At 40.1% G+C, this 12,319-nt stretch overlaps 1 protein-coding gene across 1 annotated transcript in view; it reads right to left on the minus strand.

Annotated features, from left to right (window-relative positions):
* ADCY5 (adenylate cyclase 5) overlaps positions 1–12,319 on the minus strand; it is a 204,614-nt gene that overhangs the window by 79,677 nt on the left and 112,618 nt on the right. Inside the window, exon 2 of the mRNA XM_085066957.1 lies at positions 3,880–4,029. Coding sequence (XP_084923083.1) covers positions 3,880–4,029 — 150 coding nt within the window. The remainder of the gene's footprint in view (positions 1–3,879; positions 4,030–12,319) is intronic.

Raw genomic sequence — 12,319 nt, forward strand, 5'->3', positions numbered from 1 at the left:
GGCTCAAAGGCAGGCCTGACTCAGAGGGGTCAGCAATCCTGTCCCAAGTACTCACGTCACCAAACCACTTGCCCAAACTACAGTTATAGGCACATTTCTGGTTTCTAATTCCTAGTGTTAACTGAAAGTTCACCATTTCTTTCTTCCTCTAGGAAGAGAGAGGAACCCTGGGGGCGGAGGGAGGGAGGGAGGGAGGGAGGGAGGCAGGCAGGCAGGCAGGCAGGCAGGCAGGCAGGAAGGAAGGAAGGAAGGAAGGAAGGAAGATGTGCTTAGCATGCACTGAGACATTTTATAGTCTGTGGCATTGCCCAGTATTTCTTTTTCCCCCTTTAATGTGCACCTTAAAGAGACTGACTCTGCCTTCAGTCTTTGAAGAGATAATAATAACACAGAAGATGTGTTGGAGGGATTTCTATCCCCTGCTCAAAACCGCAACAGTTATGAAAAAAATACTTGTTTTTTAAAGTACTGTCACCTTCACTAGCATACTGCAGGTGCTAACAGTTACATATCCACTTTTTTTTCAAAAAAAAGCAGCTCATGAATCATGCACGTGTCCTTAGGCTTCTGTCAGCTATTGGTGCACTCCTTGAGTGGAAAAGCACAACACATTTGTGTGCTTTCCAGAGTAAATGGTGTATACACTGTTGTCATTTGCATACTCTAATAGGCATCCTCAAATGTGTGAAAACTGCTATTTTATGTGTGATTTTACACATCCTCTAAATAACGTGGAGCTTTACGGGAGGCTCAGGGGCACCCACAGGTTTGGAACATTCCCTGTGGGCGCACGAGCATGGAGGCTTTAGTTGCTCTCAAAACAGAGACACAGGCAGGAGGCTGAGTGTCTGTCACGAGCACTCCAGGAGATTGTCACATACATTTCTGAGTAGCTTTTACTTGAGAGCCTCCACCCCTACTCTTCCTGACACCATAGGCACTTGCCAGATTAAATCACCAATATTTTCAAGCCACTTGAGAGCTCCAGGAGCTTCACTAACACTGCTCTGAACTAATAATCAGGGAATAAGATAGGCTCATCAGGTGAAACAAATGCATGTGGCACAACATCCCTTCATGCAGCTACTAATTAGGAAGTTGAGCTGTGTTACAGAGCTGAGCATTATCTTTATTCTGTTTGTTTGGAGCATCACAATCACTGAAAATAACCTCTGAAGCTAACAGGAGAAGGCTATAAGAAGTGCATTTGTAAGGCATAAGCCATATTAAAAGGCCTTCGAAACAACAGAATCCCTATGTTTTATTTCAAATGGAGCAGATAAATCAGGGTCTTCACTGGAGTACAATTTTCATTTTGGTGCAATAACTAGAAAGTACTGCAGCCCTTGCTGTAAAATCACTTATTATGCACCAGTGAGGTGACTAGGACTGCTGTTTTACAAGAATAACAAGGCAGCATTCTGACCTGATAAAAAAGCAAGAGCAAATCCATATATAATTCTCACTTCAAAATAACATGCAAGTATAGTTCCACTGAATTATACATTAAACAAAAGCATCCCAAGGAGCACTAGTCTCTAAAACAGGCACATAGATGAAGGAGTTCAACACAGATCTACTCTCTTTACATGTAGATCGCATGGATCTTCACATGGATATGTGTGTGCATGGGCACACACAGTCCTACAATGACTCTGCATAGGAATTTTAACTATTTATGTAGTACTCTCCCAACACGACCTCAAATCACTACAAATATTTTGTTTCTTAAGATTATCCATTTGTCTTCAGATTTAGTAACTGTTACTTTTTAGCAAAATTGATGCTGAGATGAAAAAAAGGAGAACAACTTTTCAGAGACAAAAGACATGGAATGTTAGAATTAAGACAGTGCAGTCCCAACAACCCATCTCTTACTCAAATGCTATTTGTTCCCTACAGAGTGTGGAGAATACCTAATTTTTCATCCAAGAATATTTTGTTCTGGGAAAACAACAGTGATTCCTGTTATGGCTCTGCCCTAGGTTATCTCAAGTAATGAAATCACAAGTCGTCCCTTTTCTGCACTGGACATTCTGGATTTTTTATTTACTTTCTGGCTAATTTTGGCTGCTGGTAGATGCTTAACAAAGGAAAATACATGGTCTTTTGCCTTAGAATATCTGCCTGCCTTTAACAGAACAGCACACAGGAGCACCATCGATCTCCAGAAAAAGTCAAGCAACTATAAATAACAGTGTTGGGCTGTGCAGTTGTGTTCCACTCCACCCCTGTTGGGAGACTAGCTCTCCCAGATGTGAGCTGAGATGCCCTTATTTGTGTCTGCTGTCACCTCATGGTTATCTCACTGCATTATGCATGGAGAGGCACCTGAACTGAACCTGGAGATCAATGTCAGTGCAGGCTGTGGCAGCAAATAATCTCATTAGGAGTCTCCAGCTGTCAGGACCCACAGTTATTGCTGGAAGGACTGGAGAGCACTTGGCAGTGACTGGCTTTGACCCACGTTTTTATGATGTCCTGGCTCTCTTATGTATGGTATAGTACTTTCTGGAGAGGGGGAGAGGAAACAAGCCTCAAGATAGGGCATTTGTCAGTGCTGTTCTCAGGAGATGCTTCTGAGACAGAAGTGCCCAAATGCAGCACAGCACAAGCATTTGAGCCATGTTGCTAAGGCAGTCTCTCAGCAGGGAGGACAGAGCTGTAATCAATAAGTAAAATGGCATATCCTCTAGGCTCAATCCTTTCCTCCACATCAAGGTATGTAAGGAGAAGTGGCTGCTTGTTTCATCTTTCTGAGATTATATTAGTAGCAAAGGAAAAAGGAGTCTTGAGTGTGAATCTTGTTTTCATGCATAAAGTACCAAATAAACATGTGCACACGTTATTTCAGTCAGGATTGAACAGCAGCTATGTCAGCCAGAGGTACCTCATGAAACATGGCCAAAGCACAACTCCATCAGTGCAGATGGGCTGAGACATAGAGGAAAATGAAACTGCAGCACCACAGAGATGAAAGACTCCCCAGCTGATTCATTCCCCTGACCTCTCCCTAAACCCACAACCAAGCTCTGAGATATCTCCCAAGGGATGAGTGGAAGTCCCATTTCACGATTCATTTTAAATTGGAGTGAACAGACCACTATGAGATGTACTGCAGAGCAGAGATGTGTGTTAGCAAAGGAACAGTTAAGCTGCCCCAAAAGACCTTCTGTATCTAATTCTGAGAACACAAAAGATTCATTGCAAGAGAAGCCACAAATGAATTAGGGGAGCAGATACATTCATGACCCTTGACAACTAAGGGGTATGCTGGCAGCAAGAGGGCTTTTTACAGCAAAAAAAAAAGTGAAGCTGATGATGAATCTTACTTTTGAACAAATACAATTCATATGAGGCCAATCAGATATAGAGAGGCATGTAAGCAGGTAGGAACCTTTGGGAAAGGTGGGAAGAAGACCTTCTTTGGAGCTATCAAAGAACATTATGTTCTGTGGACCCATTTTTACCTGCCTTACAGCTACCTTCTGGCAGTGGCTTTGCTGACAATCACATAATGATTTGACCTTACCAAGAGGGTCAGTCCAACGCCTGTGTGTTGCACCTGCATTCAACACCTGGCTTTAATGATGGGTGAAAAAAAACTATGCAGACTCTAAGTACTGAGTAATTTTAATCCACAGAGCACATACCACAGGATCTGTTGCTGCCTCTAGACAAGTCCATCAGGATATTGGACAAGAACTACGCCCCTGAGCTTTCTTTCAAACCTTTAAACATCCTGTCCCCTATCATCAACCTCTTCTTGCCTGGATTACTCATGAAGCAAGAAGCCTACAAATTCCATCCTACAGGAACAATTTGCATGCTAATTCTGTTTCAGCATTTTCATTTTTTATTTCCAACTGTTGCTCTTACCTGCTGCTGGTTTTCCCTTTGAGAATGCAGCCTGGCTTGTATGCATTCCCTGGTCTCCTGGAAAGCCTGTCTTTGGGACACCTCTGCTGGGTAGTGGGTACACACGCCTACAATGTTTGTACAGGAGAAGATGAGAACATTGGAGACCAGCTGCAACAAAAACAAAAAGAAAAAGAAGAAGAAAAAAAAGAAAAAAAAGAAGAGAGAAAAATACTTGGTTACATTTTGGAATTGGTAACAAAGCACCAGCCAGAACCCAGCCCCTTCCATGACTCTTTAATCCAACACATATTTAAACCTCAGGCTCTGAATTCCAATGTATTTCACCTCTCTAGCATTTAAAATAGAAAACTTCCATATATGACCTCAAATATATGTTCTTACCACCATGTACTACTTCACCAATAAAAGGTACAATTCCACTGGTAATTCTGCAATCTTGCTTTTTTGTTATCTGTTATCTTGGAACTACTGTGACATGAATCTATCTAAAAATGCATCACTGCTCCAGCACTAGAAGTCACCAATAATTCACGCAGAGAGATCTGACAGAGGAATGCAAATATTTCCATGTTTGTGTACCTACATATCTGGCTCAAAAACATTTCAAAGGTACATTAAACCATTATTTTTAAATAGTGCTTAAAATACTGAAGGTAAAATGTTGACAATCACAAAGTTCAAGAGCAACAGAAGTAGTTTTTATAATCCAGTTTCAACTCAAAGTTTTATGTTACTAGATAAAAACCTAAGTTTTTTTTACATTTCTGTGCATGAATACAGAAATGAGGCGCTAAGTCTGAAGCATATTTCAGCTGGACAAGCATGAAGGAAGAGCTGCATCACTCTTCTGTTCCCATGTGGGTTATGTTTTGTAAGGAAGCAGTCATACAACTTGTGCTGAAAACTTGCATTGCAACCTTTTATTTCCCAACTATTTTTTAGTAAAAAGGAAAAATATTCATGTCCATAGCTGGTATTTGTTTCAAGCAAAATGCTTAAAGTCTCTTCTGACAGCTTAATGTAAACATTTCCCTTGATAGAGGTCAGTCCCAGCAGGACTTTTTGAGATTTGCACAAGTTGTACTGGACTGCCCTTTGAGGACAGACTGATTTGAAACACTTCTCACCTCTTCTAGGGGAAAAGACTGTCAGACCTCCAAGATTCTTAATAATTTGGATCTTTGCTCTATTCCCTGATGAGTCCAAATTTATCCTTTGCCTTTATTAATTTTTTACTTGCAGAATAAAAAAGGCAGTTTCCAGGCCAGCCCATTCCCTGAAAATGTGGAGCCTTACTCAGAAGGGCAGGAAGGCTGCAGGACAGCCCTCAAGCCCTGAGGTCACAGGGGTGCTCAGGACTCCCCAGAGCAACCTGGACACTGTGTAGAACAGAGCAGCTGTGCCCATCTCAAGCACAGACCCAGATCCCAAGAGATCAGCCCAACTGTTAGACCACATCCACATGCTAAGCAACCATTTTCTTACTGACAACTCAGACTCGAAACAGGATGTAGGCAGAAAAACCTCATCTTTCAGCTCAAAATAAGCAACACCATCAACTACAGCCAGAGGAGGGACTTCTCCCTGTGGACCTGTAGATGGCAACACTCCAACTTCCCAAGCTCCTGCATTTTGGGCTATGTCCCCACAGTGAGTTCCCACACTTGAGTAACACATTACAGAGCAAGGGCCTGCAGGTCATGGACACCCACAGGTGACTGTCACCAATGGCACCTAGATGGATTTGCAGACAACTGGTTTTCTAGGATGAAATTATTCTCAACCCCTCCAGACGGGGTCCCTCCATGCAGAGCCCACAGAGATGGGGCTGTTGAAGGTGCACATCACACACATGGACATGGAACAAGTCCTGATCCTAAACTCACACATTCCCTTCAAAATTATATTCTCACTGAGCTCTTTCTAAGACTGACTGCATCCTGCCAGATCCAAGGTCCTCCACTTCTCTCTCCCAAGTTGATCAGACATCAGTCAACCCCCACCCACATCATGCCCAGTTAACCTAACCCAGAGCTGCATCCAATGGGCATTTGATGGTATTTTTTCAGTGATAATGATAAATTTTAAAGGTGTCAAGTCCCCCCACAGCATTAAAAAAATACGTCAGTGTTTACTATAATGAAGACAAAGCTTCAAAAGGGAGTTAAAAACAGGGTTTTTCTAGGATTTACTCTGATTCCCACTCCACAGATGCTCTGATTGAGACTCTCAACCAATGAACAGCCCTTCTACAAGTTCAATCTGACTTATATGGGCTTAAAGGGGTTAAAACTAAACAGCATTTTTTGCATGCCCAGATTATAGCAAGACTACCAAATCCTCTCTATTGGAGCTATTCAGTTGTGCAGTAATCAGAAAATTTGTCAGGGCATATAAAATGGCATCAGCATGTATCATATATTTCTGAATGGATAAAACAGAGAACAAAGAAGGTTTTAAGGAAATAATCAGTTTTCTGCTTTAATCAAGACTCTGAGATTTCATTTCACTTACAGTCACTAGCACAAACCACAAGAAACCTCCCCTGAAACAGTGACTCAAGTCTTGCACCGAGAACAGGAGACAACAGGTGGTTTAGATGCCAGGCAACTTATCAAGAATTAACCCAGCAGAAAGAGGAACACCTCAATCCTGAAAAAAAACCTCTCTTTAGGTCTTTCTAGACAAATTGGTGTTGTGCCAACAAAAAGTCTCCCCAGTGGTGTCCATGCACAGAGATACAATCACTGTGATGATACCTTAAGCAGCCAGGCTGTGCTGTTCAAGGCGTGTAGTTCATATTGCACACTGAGACAGGGAGCACAAAAAACATCATCATAATTGACATTATGGATAACATCTTTGGAACATAAAGCAGCTTAACTCTTTAGCACTCACTAACATCCCTTTACACAAACCCAAGGGACTACACAGACTCATTTACAAGACAGACTCAGATGACCATGCTTCATCAAGTAGGAACAAAAACTATATTGAAATGTAATTTTTAAGTAGCAGGGGACAGGTATCTGTATTTATTCTGTTTAGCAGGAGCTCATTTAATTCCCGGTATGGCACCTTTGCAACATCCTGAAACATAAGGATTGAAATTACTGTGCAATATCTGTGTTACTGTATAACTTTTCTGTGAAAGTATCGAAGATCCGCAAAGACTTAAAACTGAAGCTCCCACTATTTGCAGCCACACTTTTTAGTGACTAAGAGCATTTTGTTCAATATGTGTTCACAATAATTTTCCACACAGGCATCTTAAAACACAATAAAGAAAAAAATTCAAGCAGCAATAAATTTTTTCACAGTCCTCTGCCGTAACAAAATAAATTTACATCCTGTTTGCCAAATGGTACTACTTGCTTATCAGCTTCCTTGCCATTTTGCTATGGTAACCAGCTTCAGTCCCAGGAGAAAAGAGATGATGTAGATACAAAAAAGCTGATTCCCTAAGCTCCATGGCCTTAAAAGTAAAAACATATTATGGCAGTTATTTCAGACAATCTGTGCTTGAAGAGCTGTTCAAGGCAATGGCAAGATATAATTGTCTGGTTTGTAGCTGATTTCCTTCCCCTGCCGAACTAGAGATTTAAAGAAAGAAGATTCCTACCTTCCTGATTTTGGAAAACAATAGTTTATAAAAGACCATTTAACTCACATATAACTCCTACACAAGCCATTAAACCTGCCTGCAGTATTGCCATATGTGAGTATTTCATAAACTAACACGTTTACTCTTACATGACCTGTGTGAGGCAGAGAAATGCTGTTCTCCTGGGGTTACCAAGGCAGAGCTCTTCAAAGGTGATTCAGTACCTAAGGAAAAGCTATGTACTATGAGGTGTTTTCAAAAACCACCGTGCCTCCTTAGTGCCACTGAAATAATAGATCACTCAATCTCAGACAACAAAACAGACCAGACAGTTTCCAGTTGCTTTGATTTCATCGCACAAACAGAGCACTGCAACGCTTTTGTTGAATCTCCCGCAGGAAACTGTTTTCAATATCTTTTTCCCCTGGTGACTGAAGGAAAAAAGACAAGAGATGGAAACAGTTTAGTTCCACATGTTCTAGGAGTTATGAAAACCTGGTATTACAAAATCAAAATCTAAATTTGGCCTTACACCAGTGTTACAAAATTGCTGTTTTGGGCACCTCAGGCCAGGCTGAGGAAGAAGCAGGATGTCTCAGTGGCCAGGGGAGAGCCTCCAGACCTCCACAGGCAGAAAAAGTATCAGCTTGCATCAATATTGCCACACTTCTCCCTGCTGTGTTTCTATTTGATAATTCTTCAAACACCAGATGCTGTTCAATATGTAATTAAGAGACAACAACATGCTTAAGAGAAATAGCATCAAGATAAATTTAGTTAGCTCCCTACCTCTGCCAGAGCAAACAAGGCTGGCTACTGACGTGAGAAGGTGGGCCATATTCCTTGCAATATCACTGCTTAGTACAAAAATCACAGCTTTTGTGTTTTGCCAAGTTACTCTGCTTTGGTCCACTTCTCTTGCAGAGGCTCAGGATAATTTCTGTTCTGAGATCACAGCATTAGGCTATTCCCATTAGTTTCCAACACCACTAACCAGTATTTTGTTTTTCTATTTGTTTTACATTTAAATCAAAATATTGTTTTGATATTTTCATAAGGTCCTGTTTTGAAAACAATTATGTTTGAAGCTTTTACTGTGGGGCAGTAAAACTGTCACAAGGAGAAATAAAACATAAATATGGAGATTAAAAAGTCACGCGAGACAACGTGCAACACACAACAAACTATGTAACCCCTCTTTCCAGAGTGTGACACTGCTCTGCCTCAGCCTTCCAACTCTCATGATACTCACCCAGTAGCAATTTTTTTTGTTAAAGTGATCATCTGTGCAGCAGCCAGATTAAAAGCAGATAACAATTGACTTTTTAGGCTACATTTCAAAGTGGTTGTATAGTGAATTGGCAAACGGATCCAATTATTAATTGCTGGGGCAGACACTGAAATCATCTTTACTTTTGACAGTTAACTTTTTAACCTTTAAAAATTATTATGAAATCCTGAATACTTGCTGTAAACAATTTTTGTAAGAACAAAAATATGCTGATTACAAAAGCTCTAACTATCCAAGACAATTCTGCCGCACCTATATGTGCAATCATAAATTGGAAGTACGGATAATTTCTAAAGACAAAAAGCATAAACATTATGAGAAAGTATTGTTGTTGTAAGATATAGCTGGTGCTGTTTTTTAAACACCTTCCCTGAACAGCAATTAACCCTCTACTGCCTCTTTATATACTCCTGTCTAATAAAAATATTGGAGCAGCTACAGAGCCAAAGGCATAATGAAAATTAAAATGAAAGACAACATCAGCTGGCTCCAAGATCAAATTACTCATGTATTTGTGTTGTATATACAACAACATCTTTCATTTCCCAGAGCTACAGCCAGCAGAGTGAAGATAGTGAAAACTTGTAGATTATGCTAGAAAGATAATTAAACACTTAATGTCACATGGTCTTCTCCCAGTGTTTGGCCAGTAAAGAACAGTGTAAGTACTGGTGAAGAAATCTGGAGGTCTCAATTTCAAATGTGACAAGTACTTTTAGTGAGTATTGAGAGAGAAGTGTGACCTCAAAAGATTACATCAATACACCAGAGCCTGAGAACAAATTTTCTGAAGGTGCTGTCTGCTGCCTTCCCTCTCTGCTCTGCCGCTGCTGTACAGCAACCATGGCTTGCATCTTGAGCAGAACAGAAAACCAGATACAGCCACCACCTTCCAAAGGCTTGTCTAACACAAGAGTAGTGCTCCTCAAGTCAGAGCCAAGAATTTAAATGCTTCCCTAAATCATAGTTTAATTGAACTATTGCAAAGTAGCAGAATTCATTAGAGAGTATCAGAGACCAATGTTCTACATATGCAGTAAATCTCTTCAGCTGATGTTGAGAACAAAAAATGTCTCTGCAGAAACACTTCTGAAACTTTTTTGATGTTCCTTCTGTTTGGTGAGCTTATGAAGAACAAAAGCTGCCCACTTCACTCTTTCAACTAGATTCTATATTTGGCATGAAGTTACTGGCTAAGAGTGACACATGGTATTTTTGCTGAAAACACTAAATGAACGCTTATGCCACTTGTGAGTATCTCTGTTCAAGAATTGCAGTCAATAAAAAAACATTGATCTGGTGCCATTCATTCTGTCTATTTCAGTGACCATCTCACCTTTCCAGCCACAATATACACTGATCTCTCAGAGGGGATGCTCTGTTCTCCCAGGGAAAAGTCAAACATATATTTTGCCTCACATAAGTTCTTTAGAATAAAAAAAAGTTACCTAATTTAACTTTTAAGAACATAGTTGCAGGTAGAGGCATAATACACTAAACCCTTCATTCAGAGCAAAAAATGAAGATATTTATATTTTTCAGCTCTCTTAGTTGTTTCAGAAGGTATCAACATGTTTGATGCTGGATTCTTAATTGTAATGCTTCACACCTTATTCTATATAATTTCAATTAATTTACTGATTGTTGTAACTGCATATCATCTGTGCATTCTTGCCCACTGATGTTTTTACTGTCATGCAGAATATCATACTTATGATTTGGGCTTTTTTTTATAATTAAAACTTTTAGATCCTGGTTTTATTAAAGAACAAAACATTAACAATAAGATGTATTTTTATCAAGCTTCCCAAGAGGAAAAATTCTTACATAAAATTGATAAATTCTACTTCCCTATCACTGTTTTATTAATTTTTCTGCTGGGATTTAATTTTCTTTCTTTACTGAGTGATAAGATTAAGAAGAGAAGAATACACTGTCCTAACCACACCTTGGTGTAACATCAGCTAGAAGAAATATTTCTGTGTCTAACTTTTCCTGGAATTCTATCACCATCCCAGAAAAGCATCTTTTGTATGGTGGCACAGCCTGGGGTGGAGGAAGTGCTGCCTTTCACTAGCAATAAAACAGTAGGGAAGGAGATTCCTGGGTCTGTCATCCATCCTCAATGAATCTCTGTGGCAAACAAGTTTTTCTTTGTCTCCACACTTAACATACTTTACAAGCTACAAATCAGCACTGGTTTTCATGCAAGGATCCTTGATGGTGATTTGGATGAAGCAAGGCAAAAGCTGCATGGGAAGCTGGAATTCCGGGGAAACATCCTGTGGCCCTTGGATGCAAGAGTGAGACTCTGAAACAACTTAGGCTTCTTCCACTAGAACAGGGACATTTCCCCTTTTCTTTCCCCTGTTGACAATCCACCTCCTGGTTTTTTATTTAAATTACCACCCAAGTCTTTGCAACCAGGCTGTCGCCTTCAAATCCAGTGGCTTCTTATCTTAAAAGTAGGAACACCAGCCAGATGCTTCTCCTGAGAACAAGCTGCAAGTTTGGCCTGTTTCAAATCTGCTGTGACAGCCTCCAGAAGGAACAACATGACAGAACTGGAGGACCTGGATTGATACAGATCTCACGAGCAATACTGTGCAGTATTTTTAATGTTTTAAAACTTCAGCTCACTTAACCTGACCCTAGAGAAAATGCATTTGTACCATGAGTGAATTCATCTCCCTAGAAGTGTGTTTATTTCTGATCCACAGAGGTGACAAAGACTTCAGCAACCAAATATAATCTTACCAAAACAAAAGCTCTTCAAATGGGACTTGAAACATTAGGTACTTCTCTTTGAGAACGTGAAAGTGGATGAAAGCTCCTAGACTTTCTGTGCATGACTCACAGCTGTCACTGGATAAACATCTTCCCATAAAAAAATATTTCAAGATAATTTTGACAACTGTATAAAATTTGCCCAGATGCGTGATAGCTTAGGCAATTTAGACAATTACTTTAGTTAAGACAATTAAGCAAAGCTCTGATATTCCAGCAAAATCAATTGTTCTGCAAATGATTGTTATCACATTTGAGTTATTTTCATGCCAGTCCCACCTGTCCCTGTGCTCCCAAGGCACGAGGAGCTGGGAAAATAAGAAGATACAATAGATGTTAAAAGAAAATATTGTAATTGAATAGAAGTTGGATTAAGATGTCTGGTTATCCAGATTCTGCACAATGTCTCTGTAGCTAAAGGGAGCTGCAATCAATGAGCAGAAAAGTTGAGAAATGTGCTTTATTCATCTTTTATATCCTATTTCCTTCCCTATCTGATGGAAGGGATGTGAGCGAAGTAAGAAAAATGCTTAGGTTTTCTATCAGGCTCTCTTAAAATTCGTCTGCTACACTGAAACTCACATGAAACTCCATTAATACATGCCAACTACCTCAACAAGCAAATATAGAAACTGATTTAGGCCATGGTGGGAGCATGATTATGTTTACTTTGCTTTTCTGTATTTTTTTTTCCCCTTTGGAATGGGTTGTGCCTGGCAGCCATAGCAAGTACTGATCTCAGCAGAAGGGACCTC

The sequence above is a fragment of the Lichenostomus cassidix genome, chromosome 7 (assembly GCF_008360975.1).
Source record: "Lichenostomus cassidix isolate B80296 chromosome 7, HeHo_3.0, whole genome shotgun sequence".
NCBI lineage: Eukaryota > Metazoa > Chordata > Aves > Passeriformes > Meliphagidae > Lichenostomus > Lichenostomus cassidix.